Source organism: Maniola hyperantus, chromosome 14 (assembly GCF_902806685.2).
Source record: "Maniola hyperantus chromosome 14, iAphHyp1.2, whole genome shotgun sequence".
NCBI classification, from domain to species: domain Eukaryota; kingdom Metazoa; phylum Arthropoda; class Insecta; order Lepidoptera; family Nymphalidae; genus Maniola; species Maniola hyperantus.
Genome location: NC_048549.1, coordinates 118,744 through 145,875, shown reverse-complemented (window position 1 = coordinate 145,875; position 27,132 = coordinate 118,744). Strand labels below are relative to the sequence as shown.

The following is a 27,132-nucleotide window of genomic DNA, read 5'->3' as shown; positions in this document are numbered from 1 at the left end:
ATAAGACCTACCTACCTGAAAAATTTCATGATTTCAAAGGAGAGTACCCTATAGGTTTCTTGACAGACACGACAGACAGACAGACAACGAAGTGATCCTATAAGGGTTCCTTTATTCCTTTTGAGGTACGGAACCCTAAAAACGTCTCATTCGAATCAGGTAGCGGAGATAATCGTCATTAGTAACGTTCCCCGGTAACATTTGAGCGGCTTATCAGTGACGTGGGATAAGGCGCACCGTCGAGCCGCAGTGACGTGTGACGTCACAGAGTAAGCCCCCAGTGACGGGAGACGGGAGAGGGTCGCCTGAGGGGGAGGGTTGACTCACTGTGACTTTATCGTGTTAGATACATTCAATTTTGGACAGATGAGAACATTTTCATGTAAGGATAAAAAAGTTTTTTTTAACCTTTTTTTGGGTTCCGTCTCTGAAGGGTGTCAACGGGGCCCTATTACTAAGCCTCCGCTGTCCGTCTGTCTGTCAGCGGGGTGTAACTCATGAATTGCCGCTATACCAACAAATCACTACCCATATTATAAATATGAAAGTGTGTTTATTGGTTTGTCCTTCAATCACATCGCAACGGAGCAACGAGTCGACGTGATTTTTTGCATGGGGATAGTTGAAGACCTGGAGAGTGACATAGTCCACTTTTTATTCCGCAAAATCAAAGAGTTCTCACGCGATTTTTTAAAACTTAAATCCACGCGGACGAAGTGGCGGCCATCAGCTAGTACCTGATAATGATTTCAAAATGGCAGCCATCTAAATTAAAATCAAATAAAAACGGTTCATGGGATACAGCCCGCTGACAGACGGACGGACTCCAACGAAAAAAAAGTCATGACTTTCAAGAACAAGAAATGTGATCTGGACTGACTCGGGCGCGTTTGGAACCCTCGTAGCTTTAGTTTTGAGGTTACGTAATTAATTATTATTTGTAAACTATCGGCTTACAAATCCAACAAGTGACTATCTAAAAGAGTACAACCAGTACCTACAGTTCTTCCGATTCACGAAGGCGAGTGGCTCATGCTTGTGTTTAAAAGTCGTATCGGTATCGTTTGCGAGCGCTTGCTCGCGACTGATTGGTCCAACATGCACGCACACATACGTAATGTCCGTGTATACGACGTAACCACAAGTAAAGTTCACTCGCCTTCGTGAATTGCAAGAACTGTACCTACTCTGAACAAATAAAATATAAAAAATATTTTTTATAGTGTTGACGAATATCTAAGATGACATTTTTTCCTTTAAGGTGTATTGATGGTTACCTTTTGACATATTTTGTATTAAATACTATCGTTTTTTATTCTTTTGTGACTAAGTATTTAATTTGGCTAATTTTATCAAAACTATGTACACGTTGTTAGGTATATGTCATAACATATTCCGTGCTGACAGGCAGAATTTGGCTGTACCTGTTTGTTTTTTGTAACATCTCCACTGTTTACCCAGATTCGCAATAAAGAAATTTGTATTCGTATTTGTAAATGATTTGACTTAGTTGCTCTATAGGCCCTAGGCACGTATTGAGGCTCCAAGTAGGTAGATAAATATGTAATTACACGCGTCCTCCTCCTCGCTCGGGAAGGGTCCGCTATCATTGCGTGAAATATGGGATATTTGATTTGAACAGACCATTGTTCTGGATCCGCTGACGTAGACGAATTGGCTCCAACGGCGAATTTCCATGAAAAGAAAAGAGTAAGAATTCAGTATTATTATAGATGTCGAACACGGTATTAGAGCCGCAAAAGGCGTACCTGCAAAGTATAAGTCCCGCAAATTGCTATTGCGCTGGAACCATGTCTCATTAACATTGAAATGCCGTCATTTTGACGTCAGCCGAAATAATACCATCAGCTAGAAACTTCAGTCTAGAGCTGACGTCAAATGTGGCGTAACAATTACGTCAAATCGCGGCCATACTCATTAGCAATTTGCGGGACTTTTACCTATTTTCAATAAATAAATAAAAATAAGTACCTATTTCTAGATTATAGTAACGTTTATCAGCACATGAAGCTTACTACCTACTTAGTTACATCAAGTACAGAAACTATCACAATAATATAAACATTTAGAACTTTTTTAAGTTCATAATAGGTAATATCGTTATTAATAGCTCCAGTTAAGCTTTAAATAACTATGCGTAGGTAAGTACTAGGTAGGTAAACATACCATGTAGGAAACTACGAAATCGCAAAACTATTAATTTTATGGCAAACTTTACTTAGTTTTTTTTTAAATATTACAATAAAACTTAAAGCTAGCCTTATCTAATTACTATATAAATCATGACCACGTGGAATGGTGCCAAGAATACTGGCTGCATTTCCGCGCTGGACAGCCAGGCTGATCCGTTGCGCAAAAAATGAGCCAGCCCTTCTGTCACCAGATGAGGCTATTAATCGCGGTGAAATGTCTCGTAAAAAATTTTTAGCACGAAGACTCCATGGCCCCAGGGTCTCCACGGCAAACGGCACAAAAATGTAACTCTCTATAAGAGAGGCATACTTGCGCCGCTTGCCGTTTTCAGCTGTTTCTGCTGCGGCTCCCGGTCTTGATGCTGTCTCCCTGATATGACACGGGGCCAATGTGTGAACGCAAGTTGCGTCCCACATTAGCGCCCGTCCCCGTTCCCAGGGAACCAGCGTCAATCCATCAGGTCTCTTGCCATCATCCCGACTAATCCCTGCCGGCTCAATGAGCGCAGGAATATTTATGGTGGCAAGAGCTCTTTTAATTGTATCGTTGAGAGAGCCATGCCTAAACAGCCTACCAGAACTCCTTTGGCAAGAGAGTCCGTGGATTCCAAATTTATCAACCTCTTTTCCACACGGACATCTGTGCTGATGGCACAGTGGTGTTCCCAATCTGAGACCTTACTTAGTTATACATAAGGCTATTTAAATATTATGTATTATTATTAAATTAATTTCGTTAGGAAAGCCTGAATAGAGGCATTGCAACGCCGTAACAATCTCGTCGCCGCTAATCTCGTTTCAGTCGCAAATGAAAATTAATCAAATTGATTTACATTTTTAATTGGACTCGGAATAAGTTGCGTAATTTGTTCGTTGGCTTAATTAATGCACAAATTAATATTTACCAGCCGTAGTTCCCCCTACAATATTAGTGGGAGGCGAAATGATTTATTATTTTGAGTGGCATCATTTTCCAACATAATATTTTTGCATTTTGTGCGAACAAGTGCGAGTCACGCTCGCGCACCGAGGGTTCCGTAGTACAGTCATATTTTTCAACATTTTGCACGATAAATCAAAACTAGTATGATTCATAAAAATAAATAAAAATCTGTTTTAGAGTCTAGGTACGATATAATCTAGGTTTCTTGGCAGACAGACAGACAGACAACGAAGTGATCCTATAAGGGTTCCCTTTTCTTTTAAGGTACGGAACCCTAAAAGTTCTAAATGTTTATTATTATAATAGTTTATATTACTTGATGTAGGTAACATCAAGTAGTAAGTACATAATATGACACCCCCTTGATACCCCACTTGATATACTTATCTTACTTTGATAATTGAAAATACTAATTTTTAGTTCATGACCACAATTTAATGTTTTTGTGTGATGTGATGTAAACACAAATTCACGGTTTTCAGATTTTTCCCCTAATGTCAGCTATAAGACCTACCTACCTGCCAAATTTCAGGATTCTAGGTCAACAGGAAGTACCCTGTACGCTTTTTGACAGGCAGACCGACAAACAGACAACAAAGTGATTTTATAAGGGTTCCGTTTTTCCTTTTGAGGTACGGAACCCTAAAAATAAGTTTATTTCAAGCAATACATACACTCTTTCTAAAGGTCGATGAACAATATTTTTTCTGCCGCTTACTGTAGACATATAGTACCAACCTACTACATATTATATGTATAAATTCCGCGCCATACATTCGGCACAGGACGTAGCGTAGGTAAATATATTAATACAGTGAAAGTAAGTAGTTCAATTGAATTGCTGTGTATATGTTCAGGGTCTCCGTCACCGGGTTCCGTGGTGTAGTGGTTATCACATCTGCTTTACACGCAGAAGGCCGCCAGTTCGATCCTGGCCGGAATCATAACTTTTTGAGTTTTGCTCAGAAATGAATAAAAAGGGTAAATAACTTTTTATTAAATCTTTTACTAAAACCTTTTTTACATTGCTTTATGTCAGCCTCCGCCTTTTTGGAAATTGGTTAAAAAACATTAGGCAATCGCGCGGCGCTTCATGCCTTTTTTTTTTGTTTTAAAAGAATATTAGCCATGTTAAATGACTAATATTCCCCTTTCCTCTCCAACTAAGCGTCAAGCTTGTGCTAGGAGTAGGTACGACAATAGTGCAACGGGCGGGGTTTGAACCGTCGATCTTTCGGTTTTCAGTCCACTCCTTTACCGATTAAGCTATTGAGGCTCTAAATTACCTATACCTACCTACTTGCTACTACAAGTCCCACAAATTGCTAATCTTGCTAATGCACGTGGCCGCCATTTTAGTGCCATCAGCACTAGACTGAAGTTTCGAGCTGATGGTATATTTTTATTTCGGCTGACGTCAGAATGACGTCATTTCGATGTTAACGAGACATGGTTCCAGCGCAATAGCAATTTGCGGGACTTATATATACTAGATGTAGTACGCGACAGGTTGAAATCGCAGTCGGGAAGGGAACCCGATGCGGGCGAGCGCGGGTGTGCCGGGCGTCCCCCCGCCTCATACCCCGATTGACATTTCAACCTGTCGCGGACCATAAATAGGTAAATAGGTATGTAATGTTACTGTAAAAGTTCCCAATGTCTTATATTCCTCCTATTAGTATTACACAAGTTCCAAGTTAAGATACAAAGTTTTATCTTTCAACTACATAGTTAAGTACTAAAGCACTTAGGTGCCACTTTACAGTAGTTAAGAGATCTCTTGGAGTTTAACTAGTTGGTAGTTCTTTGCCAGTAAAAACTATTTATCTACATAGTAGGGGGTATAACCATTAATCCCGAGTTGAATAAAATTACTGGTTAAATAAAATATTACGTAATAAAAAAACTAAAAAACCTGACTGCTAATAAATGGTACATTTTCTAACATTCATGTTTATGACCTTATCAATATCTATTTTATAGAATGCAAAGTTTGGTTTTTGCTTTTCAGTTACCAGTTACTATTATGAGCAGTCGCGTTTTTTAGTTTTTTTATTACCTACGCAATTTTTCAAAAACTATTTAGGAAACCTGCGAGTTACGTACTACGTGCCTTACCTATCACTTGAAGAGGAAAGCAAAAGTTTTCAATTCAGCAACCGCAGAGTTTCTTGCCGGTTCTTCTCGGTAGGAAAGGCAATCCAAATCAGTGGTAGACTGTAGATGCATTTGACGATTGAAAGTAAGTACATACTCTTTCTATTTTACTAAGAGTCGACTCTACTCCACTCCTACTCAGTCAGCTCCTTAATCAGTCATTAGAGATAATGAATGAAGTTTGAGACGTTAAGCCGGTGAGTAAATCGGGCGTCGCGCCTCATTGGCCCGTGGCGTCGCGGCGCGGCGCGGCCGGGAACTTTCCGCATTGAGTAAGTTGCCCAATTACTTGCCACTTACTTGATGCTTCGCTTACTGATTAATTGACGTCTATTCTTGGCGGAAACTCATTTTGAGAAATATAATCTTTTTGTTTTAAGTTCCGTAAGGTAAAGAAAAAAAACCAAAAGTGCGAATCCACAGATGAGTGAGTGCGAGTCCACAGATGAGTGAGTGCGAGTCGGTCGGATACGAACGGTTTGGTTCCATTTAGCAAATTAATGTTTTCGTCAACACGTCATTTTAATTTTCCTTTTTGTGCCTAACCACAAATTCACGGTTTTCGGCTCTTTCCTTTGCTTGTGCTAAGACCTACCAAATTTCATGATTCTAGGTCAACGGGAAGTACCTACGCTATAGGTTATCTTGACAGACACGACCGACGGATAGACAGACAACAGTGATCGTATAAGTGTTCCTTTTTCCTTTTGAAGTACAGAACCCTAAAATTGTGACACCTGGATTAACGGCAGTTTTAGGCTATTAGTTAGCCTCCGTTATCCGTCCGTCTGTCTGTCAGCGGGCTCTATCTCATGAACTGCAATACCTTATACCTATTGCATATCAGCGTTCAAATCAAATGTAACTAATAATAACGCTAAGACTCGCCCGATCAGACCAGCGATGAAGATCTGCAACAACTGTCGGGAGATGATCTGGAGCCATCATTGTTTTAAAGTGCAAAAACTCATGTATCTAAAAGTTATGCTACGTAGTAGTAGGTAGGTACCCACCAAGGTTTTTAGTTTTCCCACCTTTTATGCGATAGGAAACTCAAATCGAATCTTTGAAAAGAACAACCGCCGAGTTTCTTGCTGGATTTCAGGAGTTTTTGCAGTTAGCCGGTTTTGAGAAATAGGACGATAGTATTTAAATAGGTGTCTATCCCTTATCTTACGGGATAAAGGTAGGACGTGGATCGTTTAGGTCGCCATGAATAAAACATTTCCCAATCCATCAGCACGGAGGCATGAGCGTTGAGTAGGGTGCTAGGTTTCTGTTCACCTCTCAGATGGAAAAGATTACATTTTCTCTTTGTTACGAACAGCGACGCCTGACGCAGTAGAAGGTATCTACCTAGCATGGCAGAATGAAACGTATTCCTCACCGCTGGGGGTCGTCACCCCTTTCTATTAAACGGATGATGGTAGGAGTTTCCTTGGGATGATAATGCGGTGGGTTCCCAGATCCTTCCGCATCCATAGTAATATTATAACTAAATACGAAAGTGTGTCTGACGAACGACGCCGTCTGATTTTGATCAAATTAGGTAAGTACAGAAAATAATTCACACTGCAAGGAATCAACTATAATTTTAATTTTTTTCAAACAAAAATCTCTTAGTTTCACATTACTCGAGCAATATAAAAAATAACTAAAACTAGCAAGTCTTCACTTTTAAAAACAAAACTTATATTTATCCATAAATATCACTATTCGCTTAATATACGAATACTTAGTGCACTTGTCACTCTCACTATAATAGAGTTCACATTTTTGGTCAAACATTTTTATTTTTTAAGTTATTGGTTACGAGTCATCATCACTGTCATATTCCATTTTGACGACGAATTCTTCGTTTCCATGATCATCATCATCACCCGGTTGTATTTTTGAAGTAGAATCATCAGTTTCGCTTATTGTATCGTCGATTTCTGTTTTAATGACAACATCTTCGCATTTCACTATTGCATGCGTATCTAAATCATCAGTCGATGTGTTCTGTATGTTTACTTCTGTATATTGGTCTGGACGGTCATTTTCTTCATTGTTGCTAATTGGATCACCTACTCTTGAATCGATTCTAAAATTGCTCTGCTCTAAATCGTTTTGCATATTTGAAGCTATTTCTATCTCTAGATTCCTCACTTGCTGTGTATCAGTAATATTGGGGTTAATGAGTTCTTCGTACGAGTTGATATTGTCTCCGTTTAAATCTATGCATCTTAAGGTATGATTGACTTTATTATTCGTATCCACATAGTGTAAAGTAGCTATGTTGTTCTTGTGTATGTCGACACGTGTGTGGTTGACCGTGTAATCCTTGTCTACGCTCAAGTAGTGTAATGTGGCATTCTCGTTGTTGTCTAAGTTGATACATTGCAGCTTCAGTCCGTTCTCCGGTGGGGGGATGTCGACTATACTGTTGACTGCATGTTTAAGTTCTACACTTTCATCATCGGGATCTTCTGCTTCTACTTTCATAGCCAAGTCTTGTTTCAATTCAGCGCTTGGTAACAAAACCTCTTCTATGTTCTGTGTTCTATGTTTTTCTTCCTGCAGATGAAAAAGAAAAAAGATTAAATAAATAATAGACTCAAAAAATAAGCTACTAAACTATAATATTCCTGATTCCCTATAAATTAATTTCCACATAATAATATATGTTACAACTAGCTGATTCTCGCGACCTCGTCCGCGTGAACTACACAAATTTCAAACCCCTATTTTACCCCTTTAGGGGTTTAAGCTGTGCGTTGATAGATCAGTCAGTCTGTGACGTTGTAAATTTTGAACTACTAACTAGCGTTTCGCTTTTAATTAAAATCTATTTTGTTCAAAGTATGTTGGTGCCACCTAGCATCAAGGTGCAGAACTACGCGTGGGTCGATGTTCAGAGTTCATTCGAGCCACAATAGATGGCGTTTGCTTCGTTGTCAATTGTCGTAAAAATAAAACAAAATAATTAAATAAAACCATAATACCATTTGTTTATTGTTAAGTCATTAACAAAACGGTTCTTATAATATATCCTTAGGTTCCGCAAATATTCAAAAATGAATTGGCTTCATGATCAAACTAAATGAGAGCGGCCACACTCGGGTTGCGTCTGGCAACACCGATTGGTGAGATTTAGAATTTTTCTGGAGTCAACATGTGAAGACGAATTTTTTCGTTCCAGGAAAATCTCACTCCTTTTCGCCCATGGCTTCGCCTGGGAAAATACAATAGTTATAAATTTAGTCATCCTAACGTATTTCAATGTTTCATCAATTATGGGTTTCCGTTTTCCGTTTGCGTTTCCGTTTTTAGTTTTCGGTTTTCCGTTTTTTTTGCTTTCGTTTTCCGTATTTATTTCTTTTGCACATTCACGTTGGCAACTTAATTCTATGGATAAGACTTGGTGAAAATCTTTGTAATGAAACATTTCGGTTGTGAAGAATCAAGTTAAATCGAGTTTTGGGAGCTTGGCCGATGCCGTCCAGCTACCTTGCAGTCTTCGCACCTACAAGTAAGCAAATGTTTGTATCCTGGAACAGTTTAGTGAACCTTCTTAGTGTATGTGTACAGTAAGAACCCTGTCTTTACTACTGAGCTTTTATTTTGAAACAATTTTATGAATTTTACTGTGTCATTGTCTATTCCATGCCAATGGCATCTTAAATTTAAAACATAGATTTTATGTACTATCTACCTAAGGCATTCTAATGTATCTAAATTAAGTCTTGGCATTAAGCTAGAATAACTAAGCATTATTAGCCATCATTATGTATTAAGCGACCCCGGTAAAAGTTACATTAAAAACAATTTTGCCTAACATCTAGCAAATTTCATTTATAACACCTCATATACATTACAAGGGAGTCGACGGCTAGCTTCTATTCTTTACTAGGTAGATAGATCAAGTAAAGTAAATTATTTTTTTTTCCTCTAATCTTTGTAAGGTGGTAGATTATTCCGTATCCGGGTATATTTCTATTCCGCCCAATTTACCACCCTTACAAATGGCGCCCAACGTGGCGCAATATTTTGGAATAGGAACATAATTGATAAAATAGGTTAGGATAGACTTAAGAATATTGTTTTTGTTGTGTATTTTGCTTGTGTATATTTAATAGTTTAAATAACTTCTTTTGTGTTTGTGTTTAACCAATTTGTATAAGGCTAAACATAGACAGTTACACAAGCTCGATATTTTGTTAAATGTGTTTTGACTTAACACAATGGAACAGACTTTTGCCCAGTTTCATTCACTTTTGAAGGACGAATTGTGTTATGAGGTATCCATTCGTTCCGAAACTCCAGCACCTACAGTGCTAGGTTTAAAGAAACAGTTAAAACAATTAATTCAGGAAATTCCTTCTGAATCAATTTTAGAGACGGATTTCACTTCTGAAAGTGAGTTAGGGGTTATTACTAAAAAACTTCAAGACTTAGAAGATTTATTAAAAAAGTGTTCTGACACTAAAGATAGACATGCCCTCTGTAGGTCTAAAGCTTTAGCTTCACATTTGTACTTTAGAATTTTGAGAATACAGTGTTCCGAACTCAGCTTAATAAGTAGGAAGAGTGAATTACATACAAAGTTGCAGAGTTTGATTTCCAGATTAGATGCTGACAATGAGTCGTCTCACGACGAATCACTGGATTCCGAGAGTACCGCCGTTGACTGCACTGGTGATAAAAATGTGGCCAAGTGGAAGTTAAATTTCAACGGACAGGGTGATCCGCGCAGTTTCATCGAACGCGTTGAGGAATATAAAAGATCTTATGGCGTTTCAGATGGAAAATTATTTGTTTCTGCATTTCATCTTTTTACAGGCCGAGCATTGTTATGGTACAGAGGCAACAAATGTCAAGTTTCGTCTTGGTCAGAATTGAAAACTTTATTTTTAGAGGAATTTGATGCAGTAGATTATGACTACAGGTTGCTAGGTGAAATTCGAGCAAGAACACAAGGCTCTGAAGAACCTGTGTCTATCTATTTCGCTGTAATGTTTTGCATGTTTTCAAGGTTGTCAACACCACTTTCCGAAGAACAAAAGTTACAAATTTTATTACGTAATATTCGCCCTTTTTACTCAGAACAATTAGCTCTTGTTGACATTAAGTCTGTCGCAATGTTGAAGGAAAAGTGTCGCAAACTAGAGGCTGCGAGGCAGCGTTCCGCCTTATTTTCTGAGCCTACTAACAGTAAGGCAACTTTAAGTTCAGAGTTTGCTTACAAACAAGTGACAAAACAGATAAACACACTTTCAGTCACACCTGCACCTAAGGTTGATACAAGTAAAGGCACTGATTTTTCGAAAACAAATAAACAACTATGTTACAAGTGCGGCAAGGGTAACCATTCCTTTAAATTTTGCAGGACAGTTCCGAAATTTATTAGATGTTTTTCGTGTGGACGTCAGAACTTTACAGTAAAGACATGTCCAAGTTGTAGTAAAAAGGCGATTAGTAAACCCGCTCCGGACAAAAATTCAAAAAACTAATTAGTAAGAACTGTGCAGAGACACAAGTAAAGAACTTGGTCATTAACAACAAAACATCCCTTTTACCTGACACAGTTCTGTATTCAGTGGATAAACGAGACTTTAGGCCACATTTAAAGGTTTTTGTTGACGGTTTTGAGATTACAGGTTTACTAGATTCCGGTGCTTGCGCGTCAATTTTGGGTAACCAGGCGCACAAGGTTTTTTTGAGATTCGGTTATAAACTGCATAGCAGTATTGATACCACATTTTCAGTGGCAAATGGAGACAAACTTGATTGCATGGGTTATATGTTTATTCCGATTACTTATAATTCCGTAACTCACATAATAAAATTTTTTGTAGTACCCTCTATAATAGCGGATGTTATTTTTGGCTGTGACTTTTGGAAAACATTTCAGTTAGCCCCTGGCATTTTTGATAATTTAGAATTAATTAAGGCACCTTCTCAATTTTACAATATTTGTGCGATTGATAATGAACAAATTCATACCATCACTTCTTTTGAAAACTTATCATCTCAACAGAAAGAATTAGCCCAGTCTGTAGTAAATAAATTTTTAGATATTTCTTCAACGAAAATTGGATTGGGTAGAACAAAATTAATTGAACATGTTATTGACACCGGTGATGCCTTGCCAATAAAAATAAAACAATATCCACTTTCTCCCGAAAAGAAGGAAGCTTTAAGTAAAGAGTTAGATAGGATGCTGGAAATGGACGTAGTTACTCCGAGTGAAAGCCCTTGGAATAACCCAGCAATTTTAGTGAAAAAGGCAAATGGAGACTGGAGATTTTGCCTAGATTGCAGGAAATTAAATTCAGTGACAAAGGGGGATTCATACTCAATACCGTACATTCCACAAATTCTAGATAGCTTGAAAGAGGCAAGGTTTTTATCATCGATTGATTTAAGTTCAAGTTTCTGGCAAATTCCATTAGCTAACGACTCTCAGGAAAAAACCAGTTTTACAGTTCCTGGTAGAGGGTTATTCAAATTTAAAGTCATGCCGTTTGGCCTATGCGGTGCACCAGCACGACAGCAGAGGTTAATGGACCAGTTATTTAATCAAAATTTTTGTAGTGATATTGAAAATGGAATAGTATTTTGTTATATAGATGATATTGTTATTTGTTCTGCTGATTTTGAAACCCATTTAATTTTATTAAACAGAGTTCTGGATAAACTAAAAATGGCTCAACTATCCATAAATTTTGATAAATGTAATTTTTTTAGAAACTCTTTGAAATATTTAGGGTATATAGTGGATGAATTTGGTTTACGCACAGATCCTGGAAAAGTTGCCGCAGTTTTGAACTTTCCGACCCCAAAAACTGCACAGGAGGTAAAGATTTTCCTAGGCACTTGTTCTTGGTACAGGCGCTTTATTAGGAATTTTTCAACCATCGCTGCACCACTCAATAGACTAACGAGTAAAGGAAAGAACGCACCTAAATTTGAGTGGAGCGAACAGGCAGAGGTAGCATTTAATACATTGAAGAATGCGTTGGTAACCGCACCTGTTCTTGCGGTACCGAATTTTGAAAAACCATTCAAAATACATTGTGATGCTTCTGCATATGGTGTTGGCGGTATGCTGACGCAAGAAACCGATGGTTGCGATCATCCCATTGCGTATGTCAGTAGGAGCCTAAATAAAAACGAAAGGAATTACAGCGCGACGGAACGCGAGGCTCTAGCTGTGATTTTTGCAGTGGAGAAATTTCAGGCTTATTTTGGTTCCAAGCCAGTCACAATTATCACAGACCATGCATCCCTAAAGTGGTTCTTAAATTTAGAAAATCCCTCAGGACGACTCGCCAGATGGGGTTGTAGATTATCACAGTATAATTTTGTTATCGAACATAGGAAGGGTTGTGATAATGTAGTTCCGGATACCTTGTCGAGACTCATACACGTAGATGTAGTTGGTGATCGTAATGATAACTCTAGTCAACAAGTTTTGGTAGATGACTGGTATGACAAAACATTTAATGGCTGTAAAATCAATCCAGCAAATTTTCCGAATTTTTGTATTTTGAACGATAAACTATATCGTTACAGTAAATGTAAATACCAGCTTCTCAGTGAGTTCGACTGGAAAGAGGTAGTCCACAAGAACGACATCCTTAGAATTATGCAACAAAACCATGCAGATGCAACTGCAGGTCATTTTGGTGTGTTCAAAACTCATCGCAGATTATCCCTCAGATATTTTTGGCGTGGTATGTATAAGGACGTGGTTGAGTACGTTAAGAATTGTGATACTTGCTCTGCGTATAAACACACGACATCAGCCACTCCAGGTCTGCTTGGGAAGCCTAAAGTCTGCGAGAGACCTTTTCAGGTCATTTCGGCTGATTTAGTCGGACCTTTGCCTAGGTCTAAATCAGGATTTACATTTCTTTTTGTGGTAACGTGTTGTTTTTCGAAATATACAATGTTGTTTCCGTTACGGCGTGCCACAGGTGCCGCTGTTGTTAAAGCGCTAGAGAATTTTGTATTCTTGAACCATAGTGTTCCAGAGACTGTGATTGTGGACAATGGGTCCCAATTTACAGGATCTGAATTCCGTAATCTCATTAAGCGTTATAATATTCCGAAATTACACTACACACCACTGTACACTCCGCAAGTTAACCTTGTTGAGAGGTACAATAAGGTTGTTATGACTGCTGTAGCCGCTTTTGTGAAAGATAACCACAGGTCCTGGGACGAAAACCTGTACAAGGTCCAGTTCGCCATAAACAGTGCGGTTAATGAATCCACTGGATTCTCCCCGTTCTTCCTTGTCCACGCTAGAGAACCGGTCTTAAATGGTTCCTTCTATAAGGACACGGATAAGGAGTACGAGGCCGGAATTCCAAGGGAGGAATACGCAGGAAAGTTTGGAACTTTGGAGGACATATTTGGTCAGGTTAGGAGAAATTTGTTTCAGGCTCATGCAGAGTATGCAACGCATTACAACTTAAGGCGTAGGTCTGCAAGCTATTCTGTTGGGGATATAGTGTGGAAAAAGACCTATCCACAAAGCGACGCTACAAATTTTTTCGCAGCTAAGCTGGCACCTAAGTATGAAAAGTGCAGGGTTGTCAAGGTTTTGTCACCTTTGGTTTACGAACTAGTTAGAGTAGCTGACAACCACCCAATAGGCACTTGGCATATTAAGGATATTAAGAAGTAGATATTTGCCATTACTTAGTTTGGTCTAAACTGTTTGAATATTTAAGTTATCAATATTCAATTAGGAATTTGTATGAGTGTAGTGATGTTCTGAATTAACAGTTACATTACCATGGTTCAGTTGAGGATGAATGTAGTGGATGTATGTAGGGATGAATATGTGATGATTGGAATGCTTGTGGTAGACCAACCGGTTGAGAAAGTAAAAATGCAAATATCGTACTTTGGGGATAACGAAAAGGGGGGGGTTTTGTGTTTTGTTTTCGTTTTCCTTCTAGATAATGGATCATTTCTGTTATTTTTCCGATTCTGTTCCGAGATCTATTTTCTAGGAGAGTTATTTCGTTTTTTTTTTCTCATATTCCGATTTTGATTCGGTTTTATTTTTCCGAATGGGATAGAGAACGGTTGCCATATCAGATGGACCCGTTCACAACCAGTTTTTCCGTATTTGTTGAGTAACAAATATTAAGATGGTAGTTTAAAAGAGTGAACCACCGTAGGCCTAGACGCATTCTATCAGTCAGCTGAAGAATGATGCCAAGATGTTTCCACTCAAGTGTCTTAGACACCATGAAGTTTTTTTTGTATATATTCTTTTTAGAAGTTAGGGTTGTGTAGTTAAGTATAATGTATAAAACCTTACACTGTTTTCAGTATATTTATTTTGTTAGACAATTTTCCTTGTTAGTAGTAGATGTGCGTTCACGCGTAACTTCTGTGTTTTTTTTGTTTGTTTCAGGCAAATTGTTAGTAGTTGTTGGATGACGCTGAGGGCAGCGTGGTTCAACCTGTTGAACCTTTTCGTAGGAGGGGAAGTATTGTGACGTTGTAAATTTTGAACTACTAACTAGCGTTTCGCTTTTAATTAAAATCTATTTTGTTCAAAGTATGTTGGTGCCACCTAGCATCAAGGTGCAGAACTACGCGTGGGTCGATGTTCAGAGTTCATTCGAGCCACAATAGATGGCGTTTGCTTCGTTGTCAATTGTCGTAAAAATAAAACAAAATAATTAAATAAAACCATAATACCATTTGTTTATTGTTAAGTCATTAACAAAACGGTTCTTATAATATATCCTTAGGTTCCGCAAATATTCAAAAATGAATTGGCTTCATGATCAAACTAAATGAGAGCGGCCACACTCGGGTTGCGTCTGGCAACACCGATTGGTGAGATTTAGAATTTTTCTGGAGTCAACATGTGAAGACGAATTTTTTCGTTCCAGGAAAATCTCACTCCTTTTCGCCCATGGCTTCGCCTGGGAAAATACAATAGTTATAAATTTAGTCATCCTAACGTATTTCAATGTTTCATCAATTATGGGTTTCCGTTTTCCGTTTGCGTTTCCGTTTTTAGTTTTCGGTTTTCCGTTTTTTTTTGCTTTCGTTTTCCGTATTTATTTCTTTTGCACATTCACGTTGGCAACTTAATTCTATGGATAAGACTTGGTGAAAATCTTTGTAATGAAACATTTCGGTTGTGAAGAATCAAGTTAAATCGAGTTTTGGGAGCTTGGCCGATGCCGTCCAGCTACCTTGCAGTCTTCGCACCTACAAGTAAGCAAATGTTTGTATCCTGGAACAGTTTAGTGAACCTTCTTAGTGTATGTGTACAGTAAGAACCCTGTCTTTACTACTGAGCTTTTATTTTGAAACAATTTTATGAATTTTACTGTGTCATTGTCTATTCCATGCCAATGGCATCTTAAATTTAAAACATAGATTTTATGTACTATCTACCTAAGGCATTCTAATGTATCTAAATTAAGTCTTGGCATTAAGCTAGAATAACTAAGCATTATTAGCCATCATTATGTATTAAGCGACCCCGGTAAAAGTTACATTAAAAACAATTTTGCCTAACATCTAGCAAATTTCATTTATAACACCTCATATACATTACAAGGGAGTCGACGGCTAGCTTCTATTCTTTACTAGGTAGATAGATCAAGTAAAGTAAATTATTTTTTTTTCCTCTAATCTTTGTAAGGTGGTAGATTATTCCGTATCCGGGTATATTTCTATTCCGCCCAATTTACCACCCTTACAAGTCAATCAGTCAGTTATCTACCTTGATTACGCTACGCGTGTTCTGAGTTCAGACACACGCTTGGTCAGTTTACACTACTCACAAAAGGTTGACTGACGGACTAATCACGCGTCATGTCACATTTACTTGTTGGAAGGGTTCGGCAGTGGGCACGGCGTCCTTGTCCAGCCTGGGCGCGCCCTGCTCGTCGGCGCCGATGAGCCAGGGCGGGAAGTGGTGGGAGCACACGAAGACGCCCATCTTGAGCGGGAAGGGCGCGTCGTTGTGGCGGGACACCGCGCGCGCCCATCTACTGGCGGTGACAGAGGATTTTGGGAAGCTGCAAAACAAACGAGTTGTTATTTTCATCATCATCATCATTATAACTGGTAGACGTTCACTGCTGGACATAGGTCTCTTGTAGGGACTTCCACAGGACACGGTCTTGCGACGCGCCATCCAGCGGGTAGGAGCTCGTCGCAGGAGCAACTCGTTTGATGCCGTCTCTCCGTCTATTGGAGGGTCTTCCAACGAAAAGGTGTGAGGTCGGCAATCTAGCACCTTGGGGTCCCAACGTCTATCGTTTTTTCGAACTATGTGCCTATATATGGTGCCTATAAGTGCGAAAGTGTGTTTGTTTGTTGGTTTATTGGTTTGTCCATCAATCACGTCGATCCATTAGCATGTGCTTAAAGACCTGAAGAGTGACATAGGCTACTTTTTACTCCGGAAAATCAAAGAGTTCCCACAGGATTTTTAGAAAACCACCACGCGGACGAAGTCACGGGCATCAGCTAGTTAAAAATAAATAGTACAAAGAGAACTCACGGAAAGTAAGTAACTCCATCACTTTGGTCAGACCTCGGGTTGTGGTGGGGGTTGTGGTGGGGGTTGTGGTGGGGGTTGTGGTGGGGGCAGCTGGTGAAGGCGCACTTCTGGAGCCGGCACGAGCGCTTCCCGCTGCTCACACACACAACACAACATTGGCCAAACAACCGGACAAGTGCGAGTCACACTCGCGCACCGAGGGTTCCGTACTCGGGTATTTTTTTCGACATTTTGAACGATAAATCAAAAACAGATTTTTAATTATGTTCACGCATAATTAACATAATTAAAAATCTGTTTTATAATCTATAGGTAAATCACTTTCATATTATGATACCCCACTTGGTATAGTTATCTTACGTTGAAAATTGAAAACACTAATTATTTGTTCATGAACACATTTAAATTTTTTTAATGATGTAACCACAAATTCACGGTTTTCGGATCTTTTCCTTTACTTGTGCTATAAGACCTACCTACCTGCATGACTCCTAGGAGTCCTAGGTCAACAGGAAGTACCCTACAAGTTTTCTTGACAGACAGACAACAAAGTGATGTCCTTTTTTCCTTTTGAGGTATGGAACCCTAAAAACCAAATTAAGCAAAAGTAACTAATCAAATATTGTATAGGTACATATAAAAGAATTATCCTGACTGACTGACAAATCTATGAACGCACAACCTACTTACATGGTTATACTCTACCCACGGAGAGAAGTTAGTACTCTAGGGCTCTCTCTGTCACGTAATCTCATACAAATGACAAAGATAAAAAACTCAGTGGGCGTTAACCATTTTGAGTCACCAACCAGTCACCAATGAAACAGAGAGAGCCCTTCCTAACTTCTCTCCGTGGATGAGTATAGAAACTTGAAATTTAGACATTTTTATTTTCATTTCAATTTATTTCACTTCAAACGAATAGGCACCAAATGATCTTACGTTACTTCAACCGAGTGCGACGCAGACGGGTCTTTCTTCCTTTTCACTCCCGGTTTCACTTTCGGTTTCACTCCCGGGTTCACTCCCGGTTCCGGTTCGGGCTTCTGCTCCGTTGGATTCTTCAACAACAATTTCCTCTGCCTAAAACAAGGAAATTTTTTGAGACAAGCTTTTGCTCGCGACTTCGTTCCCCAACTCCGCAATAACCTATGGATTTTTAGGGTTCCGTACCTTAAGGCGAAATGGGTGGTTTTTTTTTTCTTTTAAATTTATAGACTAGCGCTTGGCTGCAATCAGACCTGATGGCAAGTGATGATGCAGCCTAAGATAGAGCACACTTGCCTAAAAGATGCCTATTCACTCTTGTCTTGAAGGTACCCATATTATAGCTGGAGAAGAAAACTAATGCTGGAAGGGTGTTCCAAATAGAAATGAGGAGGCAAATCGCTTCGTACGTGTCCGTGGAATTTCGACTACGTAAGGGTGCAGACCTTGGCGATGCCTTGCGGTACGATAGTAGGAGGGTGAAGGAGGAACCTGGTCGAAAAGTTCTTCGGCACACTCTTCGAAATGTAGGTATCCTGTTTGGAGGGGGTGAACCAGCCGCGGACCCCACGGTAGCAGAGCCCGAGTTGGGTACTAGTTGCTTAGTCTAAATATATAAAAGGATTGACTGACTGACTGATCTATCAACGCACAGCTCAACTATTGCACGGATCGGGCTGAAATTTGCCATGCAGATAGCTATTATGAAGTAAGCATCCGCTAAGAAAGGATTTTTGAAAATTCAACCCCTAAGGGGGTGAAATAGGGGTTTGAAATTTGTTTAGTCCACGCGTACGAAGTCGCGAGCATAAGCTAGTTCTATAATAAAATGGAAGTGTCTGTCTGTAATTTCGAAATAACTACCGCATATCAAGCCCATATTGTTATTTGAACTGTAAATTTTTTGTCTGCCTGTCTGTTTGAACGGGCTGAACCTATTTTGACGGGACTTTCACAGACAAGTAGGTACAGGATTTTTTAACCGACTTTCAAAAAAGGAGGAATTGTGTTTTTCTACCTCTCCGAGATTTCTGATTTCAGATGGCTTTGAGGTCCAAGTATGTAACTAATATTTGCTACGAGTTTGTTTGGAATTTGGATAATAAAAACTTACATTTTCAAGTTCATCAGTCTCAACTTCCTGAGCTGTAGTCGTGATTTTTTTTTAAATTTATTACGTTTATTTACCATTTCTGTGACTTAGTATTCACTTTACACTTCAATAAAGTCGGCGACGACAGGCGTACTGAAGTTGTACACGTGTGCTCTCTGGAACGCGCTGCGGACGACTGACTGACTGACGGGGTGCGGGAGGCGCCGGGAGCGGTAGTCTGGGCCCCGCCTTTTATTAATATTTAAAATTCTATGTGCTCTGCTACCATAAAATAATACCGTAATCCCTTGGTGTATTAAACGGTGAACGTAAATACGAAATTTTATTGAAATTGGTTTTATATCAATCGAATAAAATTGGTTTTTCTCCTAATGGTCGTGTAAAAATGCGTATTTTGGGGAAACTTCGCGATTTTATTGTATCGAGCCGAATTGCGCCAATCGTGTTTAGGCTCTCGTAATTCACTAAAGAATATCTTTAATTTTTATATTATTAAAAATAACAATTTGTAGTTTTTGAGGCCAAAACTTGATTGTTTGAACATCCGAAATGTGTCTCAACACCGCTTTTGGGACGCATTTCACGTTAAGGCGAGTCACCGGAGTCCGGAGGCTAGGCTATTAAAATTCAAGATGGCTGTCATATTTTTTTTTTTTCAAAGAAATTAATATGGATACTATTTCCGAGGTTTTTCGGGGTGCTGAAAACGGAAATAATGTCGTTTTTAAAATCCAAGAATCTTATAGAATTTTACCTTGTTTAAATAAAAATATAAGACCATAAGCGATGTTGGATTTCAAGGTGGACACAATATTTGGCTGCTATTTTTTTCTAAAGTATAAAAAAAACAAAATTAGGTATCTTTTTAAAAGTATAAATATCAAAAAACAAACATATTTATTTCAGTAAAACAATTCCACAAATATATAAAATCATTTTCTAATTTTATTTAAATATAATATAAAATTTTTACAAAAAAAATAAAAACCGACTTCGATACACAAACACTAAAAATTGAAAAATAATTTAATTTATTACCGAATATATTATGTATACAAGAGTTAATATAGTTCCATAATAATACTTTTTGGTGCCGCGGCCGGTGCCAATTAGCTTTAGCTGCGCGAATCGTCTAGACTTTATGAGACTCCACAATGGCACCTCATTGGCACCGACCCCAAAAAATATTATTATGGAACTATATTAACTCTTGTATACATAATATATTCGGTAATAAATTAAATTATTTTTCAATTTTTAGTGTTTGTGTATCGAAGTCGGTTTTTATTTTTTTTGTAAATTTTTTTTATTTTACAATTTTTAGTGGCCCCATGGAATTATGCTATGACTGGTTAAAAATCTACTGTTTACTAAGCTATTACACTGATCGCGAGCAATTTACTCTTATCCGTTGAGGAGTTCCAGTATCTATCTTCGAAGATGTTCATCAGATCTTCACCAAATTTAAATGGGACCAACTTTGAAGTATACCCTTTCAAACAAAAAAGAATTTTCAAAATCGGTCTAGGCGTCTTCGAGTAATCGGGGAACATACATAAAAAAAAAAAAAAAAAGATTCAGACGAATTGAGAACCTCCTCCTTTTTTTAAAGTCGGTTAAAAAGGATTGACTGACCTCAAACTACTGGACGGATCGGGCTGAAATTTGGCATGCAGATAGCTATTATGACGTAGACATCCGCTAAGAAAGGATTTTTGAAAATTCAACCCCTAAAATGTGAGTTAGGGGTTTGGTGTAGTCCACGCGGACGAAGGCGCGAGCATAAGCTAGTATAGTATAAAATTAAAAAATGACCAGTTCTTGATTTCCTAAATCTGTAAATATAGTTTGTTCCATACAAATGGTTGCAATAATATTATCATCAAAAAACAATAAAAATATGAATTGCAAATAATAAAACTACCTCGCTTCCGTGGCTTTCTTCAAGGACGCATAATTATGTCGTTTCCTTTGTTTTATACAATGGTAAGTAAACAATCTTTTCGCCCCATTTCTGAAAGATATGAAATTAAATTAAATTAAAATATTTACTAACACAATAAAACAATTGTTATGTGTTTATATTATATTGAAAAAAGCCCAGAAAAGTTACATTTTTAGGGTTTCGTACCTCAAAAGGAAAAACGGAACCCTTATAGGATCAATTTGTTGTCTGTCAAGAATGAAGAAAACTACAGGGTACTTCCCGTTAACCTAGAATCATGAAATTTGGCAGGTAGGTAGGTCTTATAGCAGACATAGGGGAAAAATCTAAAAACCGTTAATTTAGGGGTAACCCTATCACACAAAAAAAAATTGTGGTCTCATTGAACTAATTATAAACTTACCTACCTGACAAATTTCATGATTCTAGGTCAACGGGAAATACCCTGTAGGTTTCTTAACAGACCGACAGACAACAAAGTGATTCTATAATTCAGTTTTTCCTTTTGAGGTACGGAACCCTAAAAACTTAGCGACAGATGATGAGATACTGTTTTAATAACTTAAGCGGTATGAATTTGAGTAAGCGAAAAATTAAATAAACTAACAACGAATATTGATTAATAAAAAATCCAGAACGAGCTTCCAAAATGTGGGTTGTGATTAATCCATTTCAGATATTAAGCTGTGCGACTAAATTACTAAGTGAGATACAGACAGGGCAACTTCAAAATTAAGATAGAGCTGATTTTCCATTGAGGTTTTGCATAACGAACTACTAAAAAGTTCACTTTAAGCAACTGCTTATGCTGCTGCTTTATTAATGACTAGCTGATGCCCGTGACTTCGTTCGCGAGGATTTAGGTTTTTTAAACCCCGGGGAGTTCTTTGATGTTCCGGGATAAAAAGTAGCCTATGTCTTTATCTCCAGGTCTTTATCTATACACATGCAAAAAATCACGTCGATCCATTGCTCCATTGCGTCGTGATTGAAGGACAAACCAACAAACCAAATAACACTTTCGCATTTATAATAAGGGTATACTGATTATTGGTAACTGATATTCTATTTGAGGTCTTATATTTTTTATTTTGATACAATTTTTTAATGAAAACTACAGATTGGTGCGCGCGAATTCGAATGCGGTTCGAAGGTGGTGCGACAAATAGATGCAGTCAGGTGAGTTGGGCTGCGGACCAAAAACTTATGATGCAAGAGCGAGCGAAGCGAGCTCGAGACTCGGGGCACCCCGACTCAGATGGGTTAGGTTAGAAGGGTTGAAAATGTAGCCTATGTTACTACCATATTTGAGTTAGTTATTTCGAAATTACAGACAGACACTTCAATTTTATTTATTGGTATAGAAAGTATAGATTAGCATAGGATTTCAATTTAAAAAAACAATAAATTAATCAAAAATTACATGATTTTACTAGGTACATATAAAAGAGAGTAAAGCATACCTTTTCTTATAGTTCTCTTTTCCAGTAGTTCTTTTAGATATTAACACTGATTTCTTAATAATTTTGTTTTTTTTGTTACCCATTTTCAATTATTTTTTCCGTTGCGCAAACGTAAGATCGGGCGGACACAGGCCCAACGTCGCGGCAAGCATTGCACTGGCAGGGTCCCTACTCCCTACTCCCTACCCCGATAATCAATCCCTGATGATGTAAGGAATCACATTCTTGAATCGGGGCGATGCCACGGGATTTTTAAACAATCATTAGACAAACAAGAGATTAAACGAGCGTTTAAATGTTTTTACGAATTGGTACCGAGATATCTTGCATCTCGGGTTCTTTTCGTCCTGGAAAATCAAAAGTTCCCACGGGATTTTTAAAAATCTAAAACCATGCGGGCGGAGCCGCGGGCATCAGCTAGTTTATAATACATAATATTAGTATGAATTTATATACTGCAACTTTTTCCTTTAAAAAAACTAATGCCATTTTCTCAATACCTACAAAATGATAGTATGCTAAGTCGATTTTTTGTAAAATACCGGCCAAGTGCGAGTCAGACTCGCGCACTGAGGGTTCCATACTGCAGTCGGGTATTTTAGTTTTTTTAATCATGTAATTTTATTTCCTGGTTTTTAGTGAATTTTAATATTATAGTCCTTTATTTATTAATGTTCGGCGTTGGAAGGTTAAATTAGTCAAGGTTCAAAAAGTAAAGGGAGGGGGGGGGGGGGAATATGTGGAATGAAGTAGATTAGAATGAAGTGGAGTGGGATCTTAAATATCTGTGAATCCGCAATTTGTTTGGTGTTTTTAACACTAGTGTCCGATTTCCAAAATTCAGGAACTGCACACTAATGATACCAATGCCATTACCAAGTGCGAGTCAAGCTCGCGCACCGAGGGTTCCGTACTACAGTCGTATTAATCATTATTTCAACATTTTGCACGATAATTCAAAAACTATGATGCATAAAAATAAATAAAAATGTTTTAGAATGCACAGGTGAAGACCTTTCATATGATACCCCACTTGATATAGTTATCTTAGAAGTCGAAAATAGCAGTATTTGTTCATGACCACATTTTAGTTTTTTTTCTTGTGTTGTAACCACAAATTCACGGTTTTCAGATTTTTCCCCTAATGTCAGCTATAAGAGTTATAAGACCTACCTACCTGCCAAATTTCATGCTAGGTCAACGGGAAGTACCCGAAGTACCCTGTAGGTTTCTTGACAGACAGACGGACAGGCAACAAAGTGATCCGTACGGAACCCTAAAAAGTGTAAAATACCCTATTTAACTATTTTATTTTCAGAGGCAACTTTGCAATTATTTAGTAACGAATGACGTTTGTGAAGTAGTGTTTAGGAAGCGGTCATCACGGTCACAAATACGATTGATTGTAACCAATTTTTTATAATAAATTGAAAGCTACTATAGATTTTATCACAATGATCCTCATTCTGCTCAATTTTTCTAAAGAAAACCTTACACCGCATTAACGTCTTCAAAATAATCATACTGAATGAGCCGCAATTTGATATTCGCAAGTTATCAAACGTTACGCCTCTCAATTCTAATAATTGTAACTCTCACGTATCTTACACATGAATCCAGCGTCTCCATCCAACGCAACTAGACGAACCTAACGACCTACCTAGGCCGCCTCCACCATCCCCATCTGCCGGCCCCAAACCGACCAATTAACCAGGTTACCATTACCTCAACACGGCAAACAAACACTAACCGCATCCACGTTAAACAACACTGGGTTACTCTTAGTCCCGGAAAATCAAAGAGTTTCCACGGGATTTTAAAACCTAAATCCACGCGGACGAAGTCGCGGGCATCATCTATTAACAAATATACAAAAAAGTGTAGGTAGATAAATACTCACTGTAACAATTTTTGTAATTGCCGTCCTGCTTTAACACGAGATTTTTTCTTGTATTTTGGCATTTTCAAATTTCCTCCTATTTACTTTACTCCATTATATAAACCTCAAAAGGTTTGCAGGCGCGCTGCCATTTAAATGTAAACACTTTGCTCATTGAACATTACGTAATCGCCCCACCGTCATTTTGAGACAATAAAAGTGAATGTGGCGGTACGAGGAGATCATTATTCGTGTGGCTCTTGCCGAGGGCACTTCTCAGTGGATACTATGTGTATCGTACTGTAGGTTTTATTATTATCATTGTTGTTGTGACCTAATATGGTTTCAGTTGTTAAAGGTTCAGTACTAGGTTGTGGAAAGTGACGTGATTGTGTGAATGATGGTATAGTGTGTGTTGAATAGCTGTTTATCTGGTAAGTCCTTCTTGTATCGTTCCAATTTGTATTAGACAAACGTGATTGTTGTAGTTGAGGTTAATTGAACTAAGTGTGGTGTGCTAGGTTAGCTGGTTGGTCTGGGGCCGGTATGGGGATGGTTGGAGCCGGTCGCTAGGTAGGGACTTAGCTGGTGTTAGTTAGCATTGCCTAGTCTCATAAGAGACGTTGTTATCATGACTCATTATTGACGGTAGGTTAATAGTTGAGGGTAGTCTGTGATATCTCTCGTAGTGTGCAAGAATGATGTTAGTATGCCCACGAAGGGTCGGTTAATCTAAAGGTTGTAATCTATCTAATCTACCTGACGTATCTGGTTAACCATTACTTAAAGTTACTGTTAGTGGTTTAGTCTTCAATCTCGATCATAATAACATACTTCTGGTGGTGACGAGCCTATATCAGAAGTGGGATTACCCACACTAAGCCCACATGGGATTACCCGCAGTTGCGTTTTTAATTTAAAGTTAAATTTCGCTTCCGTTTTTTTAAATAATGCATCCTGTAAAAAGGTTGATCATTTTCGTAACCAAACCCATGGCATAACCATGAGCTTGTTTTGTATATTGGAAATTGTATAAAAGGCTTTGTTATGATCGACGAATCATACTTTACTGATAAGACTTTAGATCAATTTTAAAACGGAATTTATTCCGTTGTGCCCACGAAAGGTTGATATTGAGGTTATGAACACATCTATGTAAAACACGCTTAACCATCCACTAGTCATGAAGTTTCTCACCAAGATACCCGCAATTTAAATTCGCAGGTTAAGACTATAAAAAGTAGTCTTAGTCGTAGTACTTTCTGTTGTAAAGGAATGCAACCCTAGGTTTATAATCTGTTGACAATGTTTTTTTTTTCTCTCTGTGACTTTTGCTAATCGGTGGTGACGTGTTTTAAAATCTAGTAAAATCATTGTTAAATTTATTAGTCTTTCCAATACACTTTATATAGTAATTGAGTTAATGTGTTTTATTACGACCACAATCAGTAAATTCTTTCATGGTAGCAGAGCGTGGTTGAGTTACGGAAAAATAATTGACACATCCGAACTTTGATTTTGAGGTTACATGTAATTACAACGTGGCTGGCGCAACATTGAAAATGAATAGTAACAACAGTAATAATATGTTCAACATACAGAAATTGACGGGGCGTGACAATTTTGCTACGTGGAAGTTTAGTGTCCGCACATACCTTGAGCACGAAGACTTATGGCATTGCATTGATGCGACGAAACCTTTCGATGCTAACAAAGATATCAAAGCCAGAGCAAAATTGATATTGTTACTAGATCCTCAGAACTATATACATGTGCAGGATTGTAAGACTGCGAGGGAAGTGTGGCTAAGCCTAGAAAAGGCCTTTGACGACAGTGGTTTGACACGGAGAGTGGGTCTCTTAAGGGATTTAATTAATACAAATCTGGAATCAAGCACTAGTGTAGAAGATTATGTGAGTAAAATTATGACTACAGCGCATAAGCTCAGAAATATTGGATTTGAAGTCAACGATGAATGGCTGGGTACCTTAATGTTGGCTGGCCTGCCGGAAATGTACAAGCCAATGATTATGGGGCTGGAAAATTCAGGTGCCATCATAAGTGCTGACCTTGTTAAGACCAAGCTTATGCAAGAGATAAAGTCATCCGAGCCCAACGGCAACTCTACTGCTTTTTATTCAAATTCAAAGACTTTCAAGCCTCCGTTGAAGACAAAGGGACCCAGGTGCTATAATTGTAATAGACACGGCCACCTAGCTAGATTTTGTAGAAATCCTAAGAAGCAGCATAAAGAGCAGAAGAAAGAAGATAATTCAGGTTTTATTGCAGCTTTTTCAGCAACCATCGATGAGAGCAGCAACAAGTGGTACATAGACTCTGGTGCATCCATGCATATGACGAACAGGAAGGATTGGTTGTACAACGTCACCGAGCCACCTATGGACAGCATAACAGCAGCCAACAAGAAGCAGATGGCAGTGAAAGCTATGGGAGATGTAAATATTAGTTTACCCGGTAATAAAAACATTCAGGTGAGAAATGTTCTGTATGTACCTGGTCTGGCAGCTAATTTACTCTCAGTGAGCACTATTGTAAACAATGGATTTAAAATAACCTTCAATAATAAAGGCTGTGAAATATGTGACTGCAGCGGGAAGTATTTATGTTCAGCAACACTTTCCAATAAATTATACAGTCTTAACGTAGAAGAACTCTCTGTCCACCTAACCTCCACAGATGAAGCCGCTAATAATAATTGTATTCTATGGCATACTCGAATGGGTCATCTTAATTTTTCAGATGTAAATAAGTTGCCCGAATGCACCGAAGGTGTGACTCTGGCTCAGAAGAAAAGCAATGTCACCACCATCTGCCCCAGTTGCCTGGAAGGAAAACAAACAAGACAGCCTTTTAACAATCTTGGTACTAGAGCAT

General features: G+C 38.3%; 1 protein-coding gene and 1 non-coding gene across 14 annotated transcripts in view; one reads left to right on the top strand and one right to left on the bottom strand.

Moving 5' to 3' along the window:
• The first annotated feature begins 4,027 nt into the window (after positions 1-4,027).
• Positions 4,028-4,100, top strand: TRNAV-UAC (transfer RNA valine (anticodon UAC)). Its single transcript has one exon. It is a non-coding gene; the product is annotated as a tRNA-Val (tRNA).
• Positions 4,101-6,886: 2,786 nt separating this feature from the next.
• The window catches only part of LOC138403226 (uncharacterized), a 42,051-nt gene continuing 21,805 nt past the window's right edge, over positions 6,887-27,132 (bottom strand). For 5 of the 13 annotated variants that reach the window (XM_069502951.1, XM_069502953.1, XM_069502954.1 and 2 more), the window contains exons 3-7: positions 24,259-24,369; positions 17,792-17,932; positions 16,850-16,981; positions 16,169-16,361; positions 6,887-7,869 (exon numbers count right to left, since the gene is read on the bottom strand). In XM_069502951.1, coding sequence (XP_069359052.1) covers positions 7,123-7,869; positions 16,169-16,361; positions 16,850-16,981; positions 17,792-17,932; positions 24,259-24,320 — 1,275 coding nt within the window. In that variant the 5' untranslated portion in view covers positions 24,321-24,369 and the 3' untranslated portion in view covers positions 6,887-7,122. Of the gene's footprint in view, positions 7,870-16,168; positions 16,362-16,849; positions 16,982-17,791; positions 17,933-18,950; positions 19,753-20,874; positions 20,965-22,358; positions 22,706-24,258; positions 24,370-27,132 lie in introns of those variants that run through there. The other 8 variants (XM_069502944.1, XM_069502945.1, XM_069502946.1 and 5 more) reach the window with 6 other exon arrangements.